We start from the raw sequence: 20,061 nt of genomic DNA, 5'->3' as shown, positions 1-20,061 counted from the left end.
TTGCGTATTTTTACTCCGGTGTATTATAAAAACACAGTGACAAAAATTATTAACCCTTGTCTCAAAATTACTATTTCGGCTATGGGGATTCACTTACTGAAAATGTATGCGTCACGTCAGAGCGCTTAAAGTTTTTTTTTGCAATATACAAGATTGTAGATAGTCATTAAATAGATATAAATTTTTTAGTAACCTCAGGCATTTTTGTGAAATCCCAAAACTTATAATTAATATATCTATTTTTGGACATTGCGGAGATGTATAAATATATTATATCTATTAATATACGAAGGTGGTCAAAAATGTTTACACAAGAAAAATTTTTTGCACATTCCACAGTAATCGTGTTTTCTTGTTGTTGCTGTGCAAAAAAATGCTAAGTTGTTGTAGACCTTGATCTATGGGCTAGCCACTGAAGACAATTTGGTAAAAATAACGGTAGTAAAAAGTATTTACACATTGAGAATTATCATTTATTCTTAACTTTAATTTGAATCAAAGTAGTGCTTCATATCTATTGCTTTGTAGAATTGTAAAGAAAATGCCGAAAATAAAGGAATTGTCGATTGAAACTGGCTTGGAGACTGTTATGAAGTTCAAAAGTGCTGTTTCAGCTTCAGATTCAATAAATTGTTACAAAATTTCAAGGAAAATGGCTTACAATTTAGTTAAAAAGAAGGAAAATAATAGTTGCCTTGACAATCTAAAGCGGACAGGATGGAAACCGGTGATGACTAAAAGAGAATGTCGAGAATTAGTAAGGACAGTCATGTAAAAGCCCAAAATAAGTGCTGTTTGGATTGCAGCAGCATCGAGGCAACTTATTGGAAAAAAGTCAATGATACTACACGTTGCCGGAGATTAAAAGAAATTAATAATAAACACTTACGTTTTACGAAAAGTGGTCAATAATTCTGAAATTAATAGAGCAAGACGCCTCTCATTTTGCTTTAGAGTACAGCCAGAAGTCTACACAGTTTTGGTACAATATATTGTGGACAGAAGAAGCTGCATTTCAGTTCCAGGGGTCGTTAAGTAAACACTGCATTTACCACTTGGGAAGAAGAAAGATGCAGTTCATCCGCTAAACAGAATCGCAGGTAACACGGTGATGTGTCGAAGATGTTTGTCTTGCTACGGCTTTGATGATTTGGTATCAATTGAGGGCACTGTAAATCAGTCAGGGTATACCACAATTTAAAACGACCGTGTCTTTTTATCGGACAATCGACTTTTTCCAACTGTCGACTAGATTTTACAACACGAGAATGCTCAATGTCATAGAGAATGGTTAACTATGAAACTTTGTAATGAAACAAAGCAAGTTGTACTTCAATAACCTCCGCAAAGCCCCGTCCTAAACATTAAATGTTTGGGCCTTCATCAAATGACAGAAGACAAGGATCGAAAACGTAATGACAGAATGCCATATATTCAGATTTCCTTGACCGATTTCAACCAAAAATCAGACTTTAACCACATTTACTTTCCATATAGCAATGTTTTAGAATCAATTTGATTCTTTCACTTTCCGGTATACAAATCAAGAAGTTATTGATATAACGAGAATCAATTTTTCATCTTCATCTTCTTCTTAATTAGCGTAGACACCGCTTACGCGATTATAGCCGAGTTAACAACCTATTCTAGAATAGTGATTTTCAAGTATGTCACCTTATGACCAGAAATTTTCTAAATCGGACCAAAACTGTTCAAACCGCTAAGTATCGAATATATGGACCACAGTGCCCAGAGTTGACCCTTGACCAAAAATAACGGTCAATGTGTAAGATATGTAATTCAGAGAGAATCCTTTCGTAGTGATATTTAGTCTGTAGGTCAAAAACTTCTCATTGAAAAAGTCGATGAAATTATAAAAAATATTGACCAGAACTGTCACATAAGCAGCCACTACATCGCTAAGGAACTTAACATTCATCATCAAACGGGTTTAAACCATTTAAAAAAGGCTGGCTATAAAGAAGAAGTTCGATGTTTGGGTGACATATGAATTGTCTGTGAAAAATTTAATTTTAAGACCGAAATTAATTCTGCGATTCTTTGCTGGAACGAAATGAAATTAAACCATTTCTAAAGCAAATGATAACAAGAGATGAAAAGTGAGGTGGGGTGCGATAAGGCCATGCGAGATAACGCCATATGGCCTTATCACTCAATTCAAAGAGAGATAAAGCCATATTCACGTCAAAATTTCTGTATGGCTTTATTTCCAATTTCAAAGAGCGATAAGGACATATGGCGTTATCTCGCATGGCTTTATCTCTCTTTTGATTTTCCCTTTTACGGAATATTTTCTGTTCTATATGCATTCAAGAAGGTGTAAGCATTCTGTAAAAGGGAAAAATCCAGGTGCAATGAATAACAATTAAATGCATATTCACAATGAAAAATAAGGGTTGGGTTAGTTTAGTATCTCATTTTCACTGCTTATTCCTCTTAAATGCGTGCACGGATTTTTAAAATTTATATAGCACGGATAGCCAATGAATTAAGCTTTGGTTTAAATGTAAATTTATTGTTAAATGTTAATTTGTTTTTTAGATATAAGTAAGCAAAAAACGCACACTTTCCCATTTGCTCAAAAAATGGCTCTCTTCTTTTGAAGTTTTTGTTGCACTGCTTGCAAAAAATTTAACCAATTTAACACACACACATTTTTTGAAATATATTTAATTGAATTAATGATAAATTATGAATTTTAAGTTGCAATTTCATGTACAATTTAATAAATAAAACAGTTTTCAATTACGTGTTATACTGTTCCTTGAAATGTAAGCAAAATTACTGAATATGAACTGTCAAACGACTAAGAAAATAAGCACAAAAGGAAGACAGTAATAACCCAACGAATCAAAATGGTAGGTCTTATATACTGCGGCGCTTGTTTCAATGTAATATATTATACTAAGAATATAATGAAAATTTGGAATAAAAAATCGCGCGATTTTTTATTCCAAATTTTCGCCTGCGGCGCTTGTTTCAATGTAATATGCTGAAAATATAATGAAAATTTGGAATAAAAAATCGCGCGATGAAAACCCAATTTTATTATTTAGGATGTCTTGTATAAATGGTTGGTTGGGTTATCTTGGTACTTCAACTACTTGTATGCATTATTACCGATGCATATACAATTTTTAATTTTCAGTGTTTTTATTATTTAAATAAAGTGGATTTCCACTTTAATTCATTGAAATAATAAACATAGAGTCACTCTATGTGTAAAAATACATTAATTTTATAATAATTAGTGAATTGTATGGAATTGTATGGAAAAACTATGATTTTACACCATTTTCAGGAGGCTGCCCTAGAGCCCCCCGTGGTCCTAGAGGAGGAGGGGTGCTATTATTCAATAGCTCCATTCATTACCTTTCAAATGAGGGGGGTAGCAAGCCCCCAGCCCTCTCCCGCTTTGCGCAAAACCTCTTAAAAATGGGATACTAAACTAAACATTCCCCAAAAATAAATTCATATGAGAGATAAGGCCATATGGCTTTAATTCACAATTGACAAAAAAAAATATGGCATTATCTCTCAATGCGAAGCGTGATAATGCCATATGGCTTTATCTCGCAATTGGATGGGAGATAGAGCCATATGGCGTTATCTCGCATGGCTTTATCGCACCCCACCGAAAAGTGATTCAAATACGCCAAAAATGTCCGAAAAAGAACATAATCCAAGCGTTGTGAAGCTCAACAAATAGTCGCAAAGCCAGAATTGACGTTTCGAAAGGTTATGCTGAGTATTTAATGGGATTAGAGAGGTATCGTCCACTATGAGCTGCTCCAGCCTGGCCAAACGATTAATTCTACATTTTACTGTCAACAACCGATGAGATTGAAGCAAGCAATCGAACGAAATGGCCAGAACTGATTAACAGAAAGGGCTTCGTCTCCATCAGGACACTCGCTGGATCACACACAACCTTGATGACTCGGCAAAAACTGGTAGAGCTTTGCTGGGAAGTTTTGATGCATACACCATATAGCCCTGACCGTGCAGCATCAGACTACCATTTGTTTTGGTCAATGCGGAACTCCCTTAATGGAGTAAAGTTGGTTTCAAGAGAAGACTGTGGAAATTACTTGTCGCCGCTTTTCGCCGAGAAACCTCTTTATACTGATGGAATAATGTCTCTAGCTGAAAAATTGCAAAAACTGGTCGGCCAAAATGTTCACTAAACGATGGTTCGACGCTTAAAAAATTTTCCTGTCCCTCTGGAATCGACTGACTTCACACGTAAGCGGATTGACTCTCACGTGGGTGGGCGGGTATCCTGTAATTGTATCCGTCCTTCAAATAATCTGAAACAAAATTTTCCATGCAATTGTGCCCTTAGTTCTTCACGTCCTTCAACTGCTGACTTTACACAACTTATTCTTCCCACATTATCTGTTTTTTTTGTCTTTGTATAAATACACGCATAGCTGTGAGAATATATTTATATGTATATTATGTATTTACCGATACCACACACTGGAGGTGTTGTTAAGCTCCACTTATTTCTATATTATCTTTCCTCGATTTTTCTCACCTCTCCCACTTTCGTTGGTCTCACGCTTCCCGTCTGCAGGGAAAGCAATTTCCTTTATGGTAATAATAATTTAATTTCATCACGCTTTAGTAAAGCGCATTACCGCTTTTAAGCATTTTCTTAAAACGCCGCTGCGCTCCCATGCCTTCTCACCTCCTCCTCCCGTTCTCATCTTAATTCACTTACTCTTATACATGCATGTGTTTATCCACACACATCTTCCTTTACGGTTTTTTGTTTTTGTTGCTTAAAAAAAGCTTTGTTCGGTAAATTAGATGGCAAAGCCGCAACCACCTGCTGTGCATCAATGTCTTTATCATGCCTGTCGGGTACACGACGGGAATTACTAATTTTATTTATATCCGCTGTTTGGCATTACAACCACGCACATATTTATATACTCACATGTGTGTGACTGCGTTGATGATACAAACATCCGTTCAATATTTTTTAGAAATGTGTGAAGTAAAATGATGGAAGCTACCATTTAGCAACTGGTTACAATTTGCATATTTTTGGACTAGTTATGAACTGGACCGACATTATTTCAAAAGTGTATTCGAAATTTTTCTTTATGTTATGTATTCTGACTTTAGCCAGTTTCTTTAAACAACTAGGTAAAAATTAACCCGTTCACAACTAGTTACCAGACTAGTCCAAAACAAACTACTTGATCTCTCTCTCTCTCAGTCTCTTTAAACAACTAGTTACAAAAAAATCAGTTAGTAACTAGTTAATAAACTGGTCCAAAACCGACTACTTAAAATAAATCACTTTAAATAGTGTTGAAGTAATTTTTTGTTGATATATTTTGTTGCTTTCAAAGCATTTTTATTCAATATTGTACCGAACTCCTTCGTTTTATTGTTGGGTTATCACGTGTCCTTGGCGCGTTGTAAATTAGATTGAGCTGATTTTCGTGCATTGACTTAATTTTCGGTTTACATATCTTTTTTAAATTTTTAATACTTGAAATTCAGCTAACTGTCGCTTTAATGGTAGACCTAAAACCTAAGATATTCCTGTTTTTAGATAATTGATCTCTTAAAGTTCGGTATATATAAAGAATACACCGTAGAAACGACTGTAATTGATTTTGGGTTGATTGAGGTCTAACTCTTGGCCTTAGATACAGAGATAATCTCATTAAAAATCATATAATCGAATCGCCGAGGCTTTCCACAGCGTGAAGCCTTATGATCTCAAACCAAATATATCTACTAGTGAGATCCGAGAAAGTATTTCAGTTCTTAGGAACTCTCTGCAAGATGGAATTCTTAATTCCAACAAATTTTCTTAGTTCGCAGAACTTCTCCGCGAGAGAAAACTCTTAAATCCCTTGTACAGAAAGTTTTATGGTTGCTTTGGAGGCTATAGTTAGTTCGATTGTCTTTCACGTCCACATTGCCTGAGGTCGATTAACCAAAATTTGATATCGCCGATCTGCAGTATTGAAGATTACCATTGATGACCCATCAATGGGCAGCTGTTAGCTCTAATAATGATGGATTCAGTGGATCATAATTTGGATTGTGAAAATTTTGTGAGGAAATCTGATATTTAATTGATTTTTTTTGATTCGTTTTGCAGAACCCTGAAAGATTTTAGAATACAATTGACTTTTATAGACTTTTTACAATCCATCGGTCTAATAGAAAACTACATTTCCCGACCTTCGGAGTTTACACTAAGTCATATGCTATTCTCTTGCCTGAATTTATCAATTTTCTTTCCCATCCAATTCCAGTTCAGTTATCTAACTTTTAATCTCACTTTACTTTCAGAACCGGTAAACTACACTATCCCACAGATGTCTGTGGACCACTATTCGAAGAGGAACTAGAATTTTGGGGACTCGATTCGAACCAAGTAGAACCATGCTGTTGGTCCACCTACAGCATACACCGTGACACACAGGTAAAAGTGTAACCACACCCAAATAAATACCCAAAACAGTAGTTTTAGTCGGACTCCATTTTTCTCTTTTAGAATACTTTAGCCATTTTAGATAAATTAGATATTGAAAATGAAAAACCCTCTGAAGAACAAATTGCACGTCTATTCGGTTTCGAAGAAGCACTGATCAATGGACGACTTAGCTGTTGGCAACGCATTAAGCCGAAGGTGTGGGCGCTCTTTGACGAACCCTCCAGTTCGACGGGTGCTAAAGTACGACCGAGTCATATTACTATTATTGTTCAGTCTTTGTAAAACTTTCAATTCTTTTCGCTCACAGATCGTAGCTAGTATGTCGGTTTTCTTTATATTCGTTTCTGTGATATCGTTCTGCCTGAAGACCCATCCGGGTTTTCGTGTGGACTTTCCCGCCACTCACACCGAACATGGACCAAGTCCGTCGGCTGTACCGCACACGCCAGCCGTGCACATACCGAGTATACCTCATCAGCATAATATGCCACCGGTGCCGCCGAGCGCACACATAGCCACCACAGTGACGGCGGCACCGGGTACACGTAGCGGCGCTGTGGGCAATATGGCACCGCCGGTGCACGCGAACAACTATGGTGTGAACGTAACAAGTGCCAGCGGCATCAACTATACGCTGGCGCACACCTTTAAAGTCACAAATTATACAGCGCCGGGTAATGCCAACACCAGTCAGTCCATTGCCACATTCACGCTGAAAGGAACCGGCGGCGGCGGTCCATCCAATCGCAATCGCCTGAAACGTTCCATACGCAACGTGAAGGATTTAATACAACAGAAATTGCTCGGCGGTGTCGATCATCACGGTCATGGCTGGCATGAGTCGTACGGACAGCCGCACGAGGCTTTCTTCTACGTGGAGTTGGTGTGCAACGTGTGGTTCTTCATCGAGGTGCTCATCAGGCTCATTGTAAGTGCGAAACTTTTGCTAAAACTAAAATTTTTATCAACAAATATAATCTTTTAACGCAGGTCTCACCGAATATTTGGCAGTTCATCAAATCGCCGGTCAATATAATTGACTTTACCGCCACGCTCAGCTTCTACACGGACGTCATGCAACGTATGGGCGAATACACTGGGCTGTTGGAGGCTTTCTCGATAGTACGCATTATGCGTCTCTTCAAGCTAACGCGACATTCGCCTGGTCTACGCATCCTCATACACACATTCAAGGCCTCCGCGAAAGAGCTGACGTTGCTGGTTTTCTTCTTGGTGCTTGGTATAGTGTTCTTCGCCAGCTTGGCTTACTATGCGGAGAAATTACAGGTAAAGTAGCTTTAATTTATATTTTCTAAGTTATGTTAGAATAGTTCTAATGAAGTTATGTTAGAATGTTGGCTTAATCTTTATCTTTTCTTGTCTTTCTTTCTTCATTTTCATTTTAGGACAACCCTGAAAATCAGTTCAAGAGCATACCACTTGGCCTCTGGTGGGCCATAGTCACTATGACCACTGTCGGTTACGGCGATGTGGCGCCAAAAACTTATCCGGGTATGTTTGTAGGCGCGCTTTGTGCTCTAGCTGGCGTATTGACGATAGCACTGCCGGTACCCGTCATCGTTAGCAACTTTTCCATGTTTTACTCGCACACGCAGGTAAGTTGGTTGGATTTTATAGCATATAGTTGATACATGGAAGTGAATATATGATGTTAGAATGCTCAAATTCATGTTGAGAGGATCTGTTAACGATTATTTGCTTTTAAGCATAACAGAAGATATTTTACCTAAATAAAGCCCCTACACTTCTATTTAGGGAAGTTAAAAGAGATATCCGCCATACTAGATGGATTTACTAAGTCACGACGAGCCCTCTCGGTATGTACTATATCTAGTTGGGTGGACGATGTCCAGATGAGTTACAGAAATCTTGAAAGTACTGCTGGTAGCCGGGCACGTACTGGTTTTTAAATAGTTTAGATTAGGTAATCAGGCTGGTGCTCATGAAGTAACGAACAACCTCTCTTTGACAGCTGGAAACGCCAGTCCGTTGTGTTGCTCAGAAACCCTAAGTGTGGATAAATAAAACCCTCCCATATCTACAAAGCGCCTTGAGCCGACCACAGATTTGTTAAAGCAGCTAATATCAATTCCAGCTTCACGCTTTGTTAAGCGAAAGTGTTTCGATGTTTCCACTTCACCATTTAGCAAACAGTTTTAGCAATAGGCGTGCTTAAAAATTTTCATCCTAACCGCATAAATACTCGTATCAATAGGAATTAGTTAGAACACCTAGTATTGTGGCAGATGAACCTTGCTGACAACAAGGTGCTGATGGCTAACCAACTATTACTGAGCTGGCACAAGTTACACAGCTGAAGTGTAGAAAGCAAGTGGCCAGCGGAACACTAACTTGTTTCCAGTCTGATGTGACCTTGATTGTTATATCTTCAGTCTTGCAGTTTTATCATTTCCGAATGTAGCTGACCTTCAAATCCGTGAATATACTGCTACTTTTTAGACCCTAGACTGTTAGTCTCTCAGTGCTCTCTTCTAGCGTCGCCTTGGATATATGTATGTATGTGGTCGTGAATATACAGAGTGTAGGTGCAGTATTCTTAATTTTCTTCTTTATTAGAGGTTCCAACTGTAGCCAGGTCTTTCTCCACCTGGTCTTACCAACACAGTGGAGGTCTTCCTCTTCCTCTGCTTCTCTCATCATATATTGTCATCGTCCTTTCATCTGCAATATTTTTCCAAAGGAGTGCCTTCCTCTTCCTCATCTTCCACCGACGGATACTACGTCGCATACTCTCAGAGCTGGAGTGTTTTAGTCCATCCGGACAACATGAACTAGCCAGCTTAGCCGCGGTCTTTTAATTCGCTGAATTATGTCAATGTCGTCGTATATCTCTATTCACCTCTGCAGATCGGATTATTATTTTTATGATAAGTAGTCGCATTGTATGAAACCTCGTTTGATATCGAACGGTTCGGAGAGGTCCTTCCCGATTCTGAGAGAGCTTTTGGTATTACTCAACGTCAGTTTACACAGCCGTATTAGTTTTGCGGGGATACCAAGTTCGGACATGGCGGCATAAAGGCTGCTCTTTTTCGTGCTGTCAAAAGCAGCTTTGAAATCGACGAAGAGATGGTGGGTGTCGATCTTCGTTTCACGTATCATCTATTACATTTGGCGCATGGTGAATACCTGGTCAGTTGTTGATTTTTCGGCCCTAAAGCCACACTGATAAGGTCCAATCAGTTTGTTGACAGTGGACTTTAATGTTTCACACAGTCTCTCGTCCGAGACTGTTTTATTCTTTCTATTGGCGTTTTATTACGTGACAGGTTCAAAGCTAGCACACAACCCTGGGGTTTAATGTTTCGCCTTCTCATTTTAGCCCACCTTCAAACGAATTTTTTTTGGCTACCCATGGCTTGAGCCATATGTAAAAGAATTGTTTTTGGCCACTCCCAAGTAAGTAGTACTCTGAGAACTTTCCTCACTTGCGTGAACTTCTACACATGGCTTCATCCTCCAATACAGGAGTGGATACTGTCAAAGATTACGTCAGCTCTGTTCGTTTGGGTCTCAAACAAAGAGCTTCTATCAGGAAAGATAGCCAAATCTGATGTTTTTGGAGGTAGAAGCACGCGCATTATGCTAATCGGTCGGCTCTGGATCAGTAGATTCGTCTTCTTTATTGATACGCGGTTATAGCCGATTAGTACATTGTCTCGATTAAAATTGAGTGGACCTTGCCGTTGTTTGAGAGGATGAGCTTAAAGAAAGTTTTATTCTTGTTTCTTTTTCCTTTGATCGGTAAACTTGGTAAAACGAATTGAATACGAATATATTCAATTCGATTTCGAAGTCTGAGCAGCAGTAACATCTGTTCCGATATGACTACAAACTGTCTTCGAAAACTTCAGTTGTCTTTATAACTAGAACAGTCTACAATAAGTTTGCCACGAAGTTTGAATACCCAAAAGGAAACAACGGACGTCCTATGAAATATTCGTCTATGCGTCTGTAGCTCTGAATATGCTTGTTTTGAGATACCGATCGGAAATTTGACAAATGTTCTTTCCTCCCGAAGGAGCAGCTCATTTGTCGGTATTATCGATAATGGAGCATTATAGCACATAGCTGCCATACAAACTGAACGATCGGATTTAAGTGTTTGTATGAAAACCTTCTTTATTTGGCCAGATATCTTCATGAAATTTCTATATATTATCTTATAAAGCAAGGGCTTATACGAAGAAATTTTTCGATAGGCCTCTGTATAGCATATAGCTGTCATAGATACTGACCAATGAAACTCAAATTTTTATATGGAAAACTTTTTTATTTTCATGAGATATTTTCACGAAACTTGGCACAAATTATTATCTATGAAGAAATCGGATCGGGCTACTTTACCATATAGCTGCCATACAAACTGACCTATCAAACTCAAGCCCTGGTAGTGAAAACTTTTTTATTAGCGTATAGCTGCCATATAAACTGGCCAATCAAAATCATAATTACTCTTTAAACGCAGCTGAACTATAATTATTGATATCCATATTCATGGTATATAAGCATTTAAACCGAATACCACTTATAAAAAATGAATTTATTGAAATTCAAGGCCATAAGTTCAAGTAAAGTTACTCGAACCAAAAGTCTTTCGTCAACCCTTGCATGTCTAAAATAAAATACCCACTTCTGCTCGTTAAATTCAATTTACAATTTCTTCGAAATTAATAAGTTCACAGAGAATATGAAAATATGTAAGCACAGACTATAAACTTTCACTTCAATTACCAACACACACACACAGCTTTTAAGCACGCTCATACAAAGCAGGCAGCGCATATAAAGGGCTATTTATGCAAACATTACCCTTTCATTGATTATGCCTTTGGCTACACACATACACACACATACATATAAACTACTTGTAATTCAAAGCTTTTTATTTATCTTTTACGCTCACTTACTTACTCACTCGCTCCCTCTCTTTCACTCACTTTTACTTTCCAGGCACGTTCGAAACTGCCAAAGAAACGTCGGCGTGTGCTACCCGTCGAGCAGCCGCGTCGCAAACGTGAACAAGGACCACCGACACGTGGCCGTGCGAACGCCATAAAACAGACAACTTCACTGCCACATGGCCACCATGGCGGACACGCCGGGCATTTGTTGAGCGCCACCGGCCTGCATCATGGCGTTGCGACGGCGACGCCGGCAACAGCGACGACGATGTTCAAGGATCCTTTCGGCGGTGCCAAAATCGGTAAATTTAATTAAAATAATATTTTTTTTCTTGGGTATCAATTTCGTATTTGCCTTTGGGGCAACCTAACGGCGTTCACACATACGCCTCTTTGTGTGTTGTGTATGTGTTTACCTATGCAGTTTATTCGGTTTATACAGTTAATCAGCGGGCTTTATGTCATGCCAATTTGTTAGCTGTTAAGCTGCCGCGACACGACACGAGCGCGACATTAGCGAGCCGGCAGCTTAAGATTTTGCATTTTCCTGTGTGTCGCTTAGTGTAACGGTGTTTGTGTGTGTGTGTTTAAGGCAGATAATCTTGTAAAAACACAAAAGCGCACAGATATTTGCATACATGCCAAGTTATACTTATACATATATATGTATGAATATACATACAGATATACTCACATGCTTATAGCAATATATACTCGTATACTTACATATATAATTATACAAAACCACTTCCTTGTCCTCACATACATACTGAATATATCTACACCTATGTATATTTATATATTTACATAACCATATTTCGGTTTATATATTACATATACAAATTTATTTACATTAGGGTGTCCGTTATTACTCAAAGTTGATTTTTGCTGCTATAAACTGATCAACCTAAAAAGTGCTTGTATAGAAAACTTTTTTATTTGACACGATTTCATCACGAAATTTGGCACAGTTTATTCTTCAAGTAAACTATATAATCTCCGAAGAAATTGTTCAGATCGGATTACTATAGCATATAGCTGCCATACAAACTGATCGATTAAAAGTAGTGCTTGTATGGACAACTTTTTTAATTGACGAGTTATGTTCACGAAATTTGGCATGTATTATTGCTCAAAGCAATGATGTAATCTCCAAAGAAATTGTTCTGATCGGGCCTCTATAGCATATAGCTGCCATACAAAGTGAACAATCTAAATTAAGTTCTTGCATAAAAAAGTATTTTATTTGTTAAGATATCTTCACGAAATTTAGCACAGACAATTTTTTCAAGCAGACACTGCTCCCTCGAATCAATTTTTCAGATCAGACGACTATAGCGTATAGCTCCCATACAAACTGTATAATCAGTAGGTAATCCTTGTATGGAAAACTTCTTTATTTGACAAGCTATCTTCACAAAATTTGGCATGCGTTATTGCCTAAGAAAGACTCACAATGTCCTAAAATATTTTTCAGATAGAACCACTATAGCATATAGCTGCCATACAAACTGAACAATCAGTATGAAATACTTGTATGGAAAACTTTTTTATTTGACAATATATCTTCACAAAATTTGGCTAGGACTATTGCTAAGATAGAGCCACAAGCTCCTAAAATATTTTTCAGATGGAACCACTATAGCATATAGCTGTCATACGAAATTAATCAAAAAAAAACAAGATTAAGTTCTTTGTATACCCTTTTATGCTATAAGAAATACATCGGCGAGAGGTATTATAGCTTCGTTGCAGCCGAAATTAACTTCTTTTTTATTTTCAATTTAAACCATGACTAAATATTTTTTTTTTGCATATAATTTTTATTTTTTGATATATTGCATTCAGCGAGTAAAACTACAACTTTGAGAAAGTTATATTCTTATACAAAGCTCTCCGCTCTACAAAAAGGTCTTAATTTTTCTTCAAAAAGCCACTACTTTACTAGTTATACGCAGCTAAAGTTATACATCAAATGACAGGAGCATTTATACTAGTGATTCATAGTATACATTATGTGTTGCTCATACGGCGTGGTGTACTAAATGATTACAGTACATTTGATGCATAACTTAACAGCGTTTAACTTTTAAAGTATTGACTTTATGAAAAAAATCATTAAAAGCTTTTTTGTAGAGTGGAAGATTTTGAAATAGAATATCAGTCTGCCAAAGTTGTATATGTATTTACTTAGGAGATAATAAATTTATTGTAAAAGAGAAAAAAAATTTCATATAAAAAATGCGAGAAAAAAATTTAAAAAAATACGGGAATCTGAAATGTTTAAGACACGGTATGAATTGTAAATAAAGCATTTCTTTATGCTAGATCATTCCATTTAAGATCAAAAACTGAAAGAGGAGAGCTTATGGAAAAAGTAACTGAGATAACGGACACCCTATCATGTCTATATGTTTATAAAAAACCACTTTATTGTCCTTTACTTACATGTTATACTCTCTACATATACAATAGTTATGTATATACCTACATATCTACATCTGTGCTGTTATATTACATATACATATACATTTATATATAACCTACATATTCACATATGTATACTTAAACACGCCGCACGTTTAGTGAAGCCGCTTATGTTTTTATTTTGGCGAATTTTATTTAGATGGTTTAACCAGATTTTCACACGTATTCTTTATATACATACATACTATATATTGATATTTGTACACGTGTTGTGTGTTTAGCTGTTTTAATTTTTTGCGGAAAACGCTAAGAATATAGCCGTCGTATTAACCATGTGCAAACCTATAATATATACATATGTACAGTGGCTAATAACTTTTTAAGAGTTTTATTTCGCTTCCTTATATGTATTCTAGTCAGTTTATCGTTTCAGACTTCGCAAATTGAGTTAGTTTACTATTATATAATCCATAAAAGTCTCTTGTAGACTATCAAAGCGCTAGTTTCTGATATTTTTTTCAAACTAAACCCGCTTTATTGTACGTTTTAGCTGAGCAGGATAGTCCCTATACATATGAAAAGGTTGACAGACGCATTAGATTGAGATAAAATACCCTAAGGTCGTGCAGGTCATGTACAAAAGTACCAAAAAAACACACATGCTTTTTACTCACACGGCTGAGACCGCAAAACGTTGACGTAATGACAGGCCTGGTCTACTACTTCAGTCCAGCATTATATCGAACTCGACTTAGATACTCGTATATAGGAACTTCGCAGTTTAAAATAGTATTTCAAAAAAGGCTAATTTAAGTGTCAAAATTGGATATCAAGACGCTCTTAAAGTTCGCAAAAAATGTTAGTGTCGTGTAATGACGAATACTTCAGCTCAAATTATACTGAACCTGCACTTGACGTTACTTAAGACCAGTAGGTCTATATATGGAGAGGCAGGTACTATAAGCTAACATAATCTTCCTACAGGTCATTAGTAAACGTCACAAGATGAGGAGTCGCCTTGTTCTATGTTTCGAACTAGTATAAATACGTCTAGGTTTGGAAAGGTGCTGCAGGTGTTGCTCAACGTCATTCTATAAAAGCGTATTAAATTTTGCATGTATATTAAGCTCAGACAATGCGGTAAACCGATGACCCTTATCAAGCTATGAAAAGCTGTCTTGTAATCGGTGAAGAGTTGGCAGTTGTCAAGTTTATATTCTCAGGCCTTAATATGGAACAGTGTGAATATTTGGTCAATGCTGGAACTACTCAGTGCAAAGCCACACTGATAAAGTACAATCAGTTTGTTAACAAGTGGTTTCAGTCTCTTACACAATATGATTACAGAAACTTGTACACGTTATGCATCAGACCGGTCCCTCCGTAGTTGGCTTACTTAATAGGGATGTCTTTCTTTAAGACAGATCACAGTGTAATGAAGCTCCAATTTCGTCTGTTCATATTTAATAGAGGGGCTGATACATTTTTTGTTAAAGAGCAAGTTTAAAAATTATTGCTTTCATATTTTCTGTGCGTTCTACGTATTTGTTATCAAATCACCGAAATTAAAACCTTAAGTATGAAACTTGATCTTCTGATAAAACTTTCGAATATCATTCTTGCCTTTACATACCTCGATCTCTACTCGCTTACGGCCTTTTGCTCCCGTTTTTCGCGTCTCTTTTCCATTCTCAACTTCCAATATTGTTTGCAGGCTGAGTTCTCAGCAGTGGTTTCGTAACACTTTTCCTCATACTAATTAGGGGTATTTTGAAACCTAGTACGCAGTAGTGCAAAAGAAGTAGGAAATGGGGCTCCATTGTTTGCAGGCATCATCGGGATGGAAGTTTTGAGTTCTCATAGAGTTGAGTTGAGCAGCAGAGACACATGCTTGTCTTGTATTATCCCAGTTTTGCGAAGTCGAGCTTTCTTTGTTAGAACGGGAACTATTATTGGTGCTCAATGCAACCTTGTTTTGCGAAATCGACAATTCTGAGGTTTTTTTAGTGGCCGTGAGTAGACTGAATTGCCTAACTGTAGAACTAAAAGAACTTTCTTGCCCGATCTTTGCGTTAAAGTCGTCTAGAACAATTTTTAAAAAGTGAACATACGAGCGATCATAACTGTTCTCGAGCTCAACCGAGAAGGCTCGTCCTTTTCCTACGTCGGGGCATAGTAGATGTCGCACATCGTTTTCTTCGACCAACATTGTCGAGAGCATCTTCGGAAGTGACGTCAACTCTATATTTAACGAGTAATAGTCGTATAACGTTACCTTAGGTTAGGATAGATTAGATGGCTGATTCCCCAGGAAGGGGGGGGGGGGGGATCACATTTAAACTGTTATATACGATTCTTTGTCTACCTAGGTGTTTTATTAGATCCGATGTTCTTACAGCTCCATCCCAACCAGGCAGTGTGCAGTATGAATTCCCACAACTATTGAATAGCGGATCATGGTGAGAGCAAATAGCTTCTTTAATCTCTTTCGATTTACTCTGGCCAGGAGGGCTTTGCTCTTAATTTGTTCGGAATTTCCGGTGATCGCCGACTTGTAATTATATTTCCGAGATTTTTCTGTGGTCTTAAACAACTTTTTATATAAAGCTAACAAATTAATCCAACGGTTGCCCCAATAGCTACCCTAAATAATATTTATGATACTTTCAAACTTTTTTTAGCCACTGTACATACATATATACATACATTATATACTTACTGTACTGTACTGACATATACGCTTACCATATAAATGTACTAACAAAAAAATTAATTTATGTGTACCTAAAAATGCCGTTATACACGCATATTCGTCTTTTGCTTTTATATATTTAACGATTGTTGTTGTTGCGTATTTATATATATACATATATATAGGTATATAATATATGGTAATTAATTGTGCTCGCCTTGGCCGTGTATTGTTGTATTTTGTAAATTGTAAATTGTATTTGTACTCGTATGCTTGAATCGTGCAGGCAGCATGAATGGCGTTAATGTGATAGGCCTCAACATGCCGGGGCAACAACCAGTGCCTTTGACCGCCGCCACGGCCGGTGCCACCTGCGGTGCTGCGAGGATGCCCTCACCATTGCCAAATCATCCGTCGGGTTCAACGTCGGCAACCGCGCAGACATCGCTAATGCTGACCAGCGGCGGCCCAGCGGTCATAAGCTGTAAGTTTGCGTTTGTGCGACTGTGTGTACATTTAGTTGTTGTTGTATTTTCTATATAATATATATACATTATTTAGCATTGATTATGCATGCCTTTTGCTAAGATTTTTTTTATTGTCGCGTTACATTTTCCTTTGCTGAATTGCTAAAATGTTTCTCTTCGTTTCCTTCTTCTCTCTGCTAACCCTTTGTAGTCATTTTAAAGCACACCGAATCGATTTAAATTTATTTCTTCTTCTTTTTTATTATTTTTCTTCTCACAAGTTGAATGCAAGTGAAATGTGCCCACAATAAGCTTTAGTGCTTTTTTATGTAAATTGCGTAAATGCCTTTTTGATTATTCTCTTTCGAATATTTTGTCAATTAAGGAAGTCTACATGGGCTTTACTGGCGTTGGCTGTGTTCGGAGTGTAAAGTTTTTGCATAAATTAAACCACTCAACATATCTGTAGGAAAAAATTTGCGACTGAAGTGCTAAAAGGGCTGTGGGGTAGTTGACTTGTCCTGATTACGAGTTTGAGTTCAAAAATTTCTCAGCACGTACAGTTATGTTTGTCATTTTAGCAAATTGTGGTGGTTTGGCCTATACAACTCTTGACTTGAAAAGATCAATGTACTCTGTTTCATATTAATACCGGGAGCTCGAGCTTCTACAAGAGGCCATCAAACGAGTCAAAAACGAGTCAAAATCTTTCAAAACTTCTTTTGATCGCCTATCAGCTCACCTTTATTTCAAGCTTTAGATCTCTGCTGGAAACTTTTATGTGCATCTTATCCAATTTTTGTGGTCAAAACTCTCATTCTCTACGGTGAGGAACAATGTTATACCATAAGTTCATAGCAGAATCGTTATGCAGTCTGTGCTCAGCTCCTAGAGTGAAACTCCATAATAATATATCTATGTGCTTTGGTATTGCGCGATTAATTCAGCTAACACTTTCTTATGCTTAATAGGCGTTTTGGTTTCAGCGAACATTTTTTCAAGCTAAAGAGTCTTTTCGTCATTCAGGGCTTATTCAGCTGGCATTTTCTTAAGTTGAATATATTCAGCTATCAATCCCTTAAGCTTAATGAACGTCCTGATGTTCAGCGATATATTTATCTAACAATTTGTTAAGATGAATAGCGTCGTGATATTCAGCACTTTATTCAGCTGACATTTTCTTGAGCTGAATAGGCGTTTGGTATTCAACGAATCACTCAGCTAACTTTTCTTTAATTTTATGTGAATAGACGTTTTGATATTCAACACTTTATTGAGCTAACATTTCCTTTAGCTCAATAGTTATTGTGGTGTTCAGTAATTAATTCAAATGTAATTTTCGTAAGCTGAATAGGCGTGTTGATGCTCATAGCTTTATTCAGCTAACTTTTTCTTAATTTTATTTGCATAGACTTTTTGATATTCAGCGCCTTATTCAGCCATTTTTTTAAGCAGAGTAGAGGTTTTGATATTCAGTGATATACTCACCTAATATTTTCTTAAGCTGAATAGAAGCTTTGCTATACAGCGATTCATTCAGCTAACTTAAAAATTCATTTTACTTGAATAGGCGTTTTGATATTCAGCAATTTATTCAGCTAATATTTGCTTAAAATTAGTCGTTATGGTGTTTAGCAATTAATTCAGGTAACATTTTTGTGAGCGTGTTGATATTCATCGCTTAATTCAGCAAACTTTTTTTAACTTCGTTTGAATAGACGCTTTGATATTCTGCGATTGATTCATCTTCATATTTTCTTAGCTCAATAGTCATTTTGAGGTTCAAGAACTTATTTAGTTATCATTTTGGTAAGCTGAATATGCGCGTTGTTATTCACTGCTTTATTCAGCTAACTCTTTCTTATTTTAATTTAAATGGAGGTTTTGATATTCAGCGCCTTATTCAGTCAACATTTTTTGAAGCTGAATAGGTATTTAGGTATTTAGCGACAATTCCTTTAGCTTAATAGCATTGTATAAGAATATTGAATAAGCGTTTTGATATTCAGTCATGTTTTCGCTTACGGTTGCTTACTTTCTACTAACATTTTTTTTAAGCTGAACAAGTATTTTGGTTTCAGCTAACATTTTCTTAAGCTAAATTGTTTTTTGCTATTCAGCGGATAATTTAGCTAATATTCTCCTAAGCTGTGTAGGCATTTTGACATTCAGCTCATATTTTCTTGAGCTGAATGGGATGTTTGCTATTCAGCGGTTTATTTGGCAACGATTCCTTAGGCTAAATAGCATTTTCTTTTATTGAGTAGCCGTTGGATATTCAGTGATGCATTCGCTTATGTTTTCTTACTCTAAATTGTTGGTTTGATATTCAGCTGACATTTTTTTAAGCTGAATAGGCTTTTTGGTATTCAGCCATTTTATCGGCTAATATTTTCTTAAACTGAAGAAGTATTTTGGTATCAGCTAATATTTTATTAAGCTAAATGTTTTTTTTTTGGTATTCAGCTGATAATTCAGCTAACATTTTCCTAAGCTGAGTAGGCGTTTTGACATTCAGTGGTACATTCAGCTAATATTTTCTTGCGCTGAATAAGATTTTGCTATTCAGCGGTTTCGAAATTGAGCTATTCTGAAAAGTTGTTTGATTAGCAATTACTTTATCTACCTCTCAACCGGGTATATTTCTTCTTCTGATATATTTTTCGGAAGGTGTAAAAAGTTCAAATCAATTAAAATATTAAATTTCTCTCCTATTCCTATATGTCATGTCTATTTTTAATATACCATCCAATTAAGACCACACTCCTCGGCTCAACTTATATCAAATGATGGAAATTTTACCACAACAACTTAAAGTTTTCGAATCTGTCATTTTTGGCAACAGTAATTACTTGCACAACATGCTCCACTACTCACATCGCCTTCACTCATGCTCACATTAACGGTCCACAGAGTGCGGGAGCGCGCGTCAAGAGTGAGAAACGCAACGCGCATAAAGTCAACTTTAAGTTTTCATTACAATTTATTTTAACTTGTATCGCACTTGAGTCGCAAGGCTCCCAAAACGATGCTACGAAT

At 36.8% G+C, this 20,061-nt stretch overlaps 1 protein-coding gene across 2 annotated transcripts in view; it reads left to right on the top strand.

Annotated features, from left to right (window-relative positions):
- Positions 1-20,061, top strand: part of LOC115066332 (uncharacterized) — a 76,133-nt gene that overhangs the window by 41,515 nt on the left and 14,557 nt on the right. The window contains exons 3-9 of one of the 2 annotated variants that reach the window (XM_049454993.1): positions 6,346-6,478; positions 6,551-6,730; positions 6,798-7,418; positions 7,481-7,777; positions 7,897-8,106; positions 11,486-11,738; positions 16,842-17,039. In XM_049454993.1, the coding sequence (XP_049310950.1) occupies positions 6,346-6,478; positions 6,551-6,730; positions 6,798-7,418; positions 7,481-7,777; positions 7,897-8,106; positions 11,486-11,738; positions 16,842-17,039 (1,892 nt within the window). The remainder of the gene's footprint in view (positions 1-6,345; positions 6,479-6,550; positions 6,731-6,797; positions 7,419-7,480; positions 7,778-7,896; positions 8,107-11,485; positions 11,739-16,841; positions 17,040-20,061) is intronic. The other variant, XM_049454991.1, reaches the window with a different exon arrangement.

The sequence above is a fragment of the Bactrocera dorsalis genome, chromosome 1, assembly GCF_023373825.1.
Source record: "Bactrocera dorsalis isolate Fly_Bdor chromosome 1, ASM2337382v1, whole genome shotgun sequence".
Classification (NCBI taxonomy): domain Eukaryota; kingdom Metazoa; phylum Arthropoda; class Insecta; order Diptera; family Tephritidae; genus Bactrocera; species Bactrocera dorsalis.
Note: the sequence above shows the minus strand (reverse complement) of the source record. Positions and strands in the feature narration are given on the sequence as shown.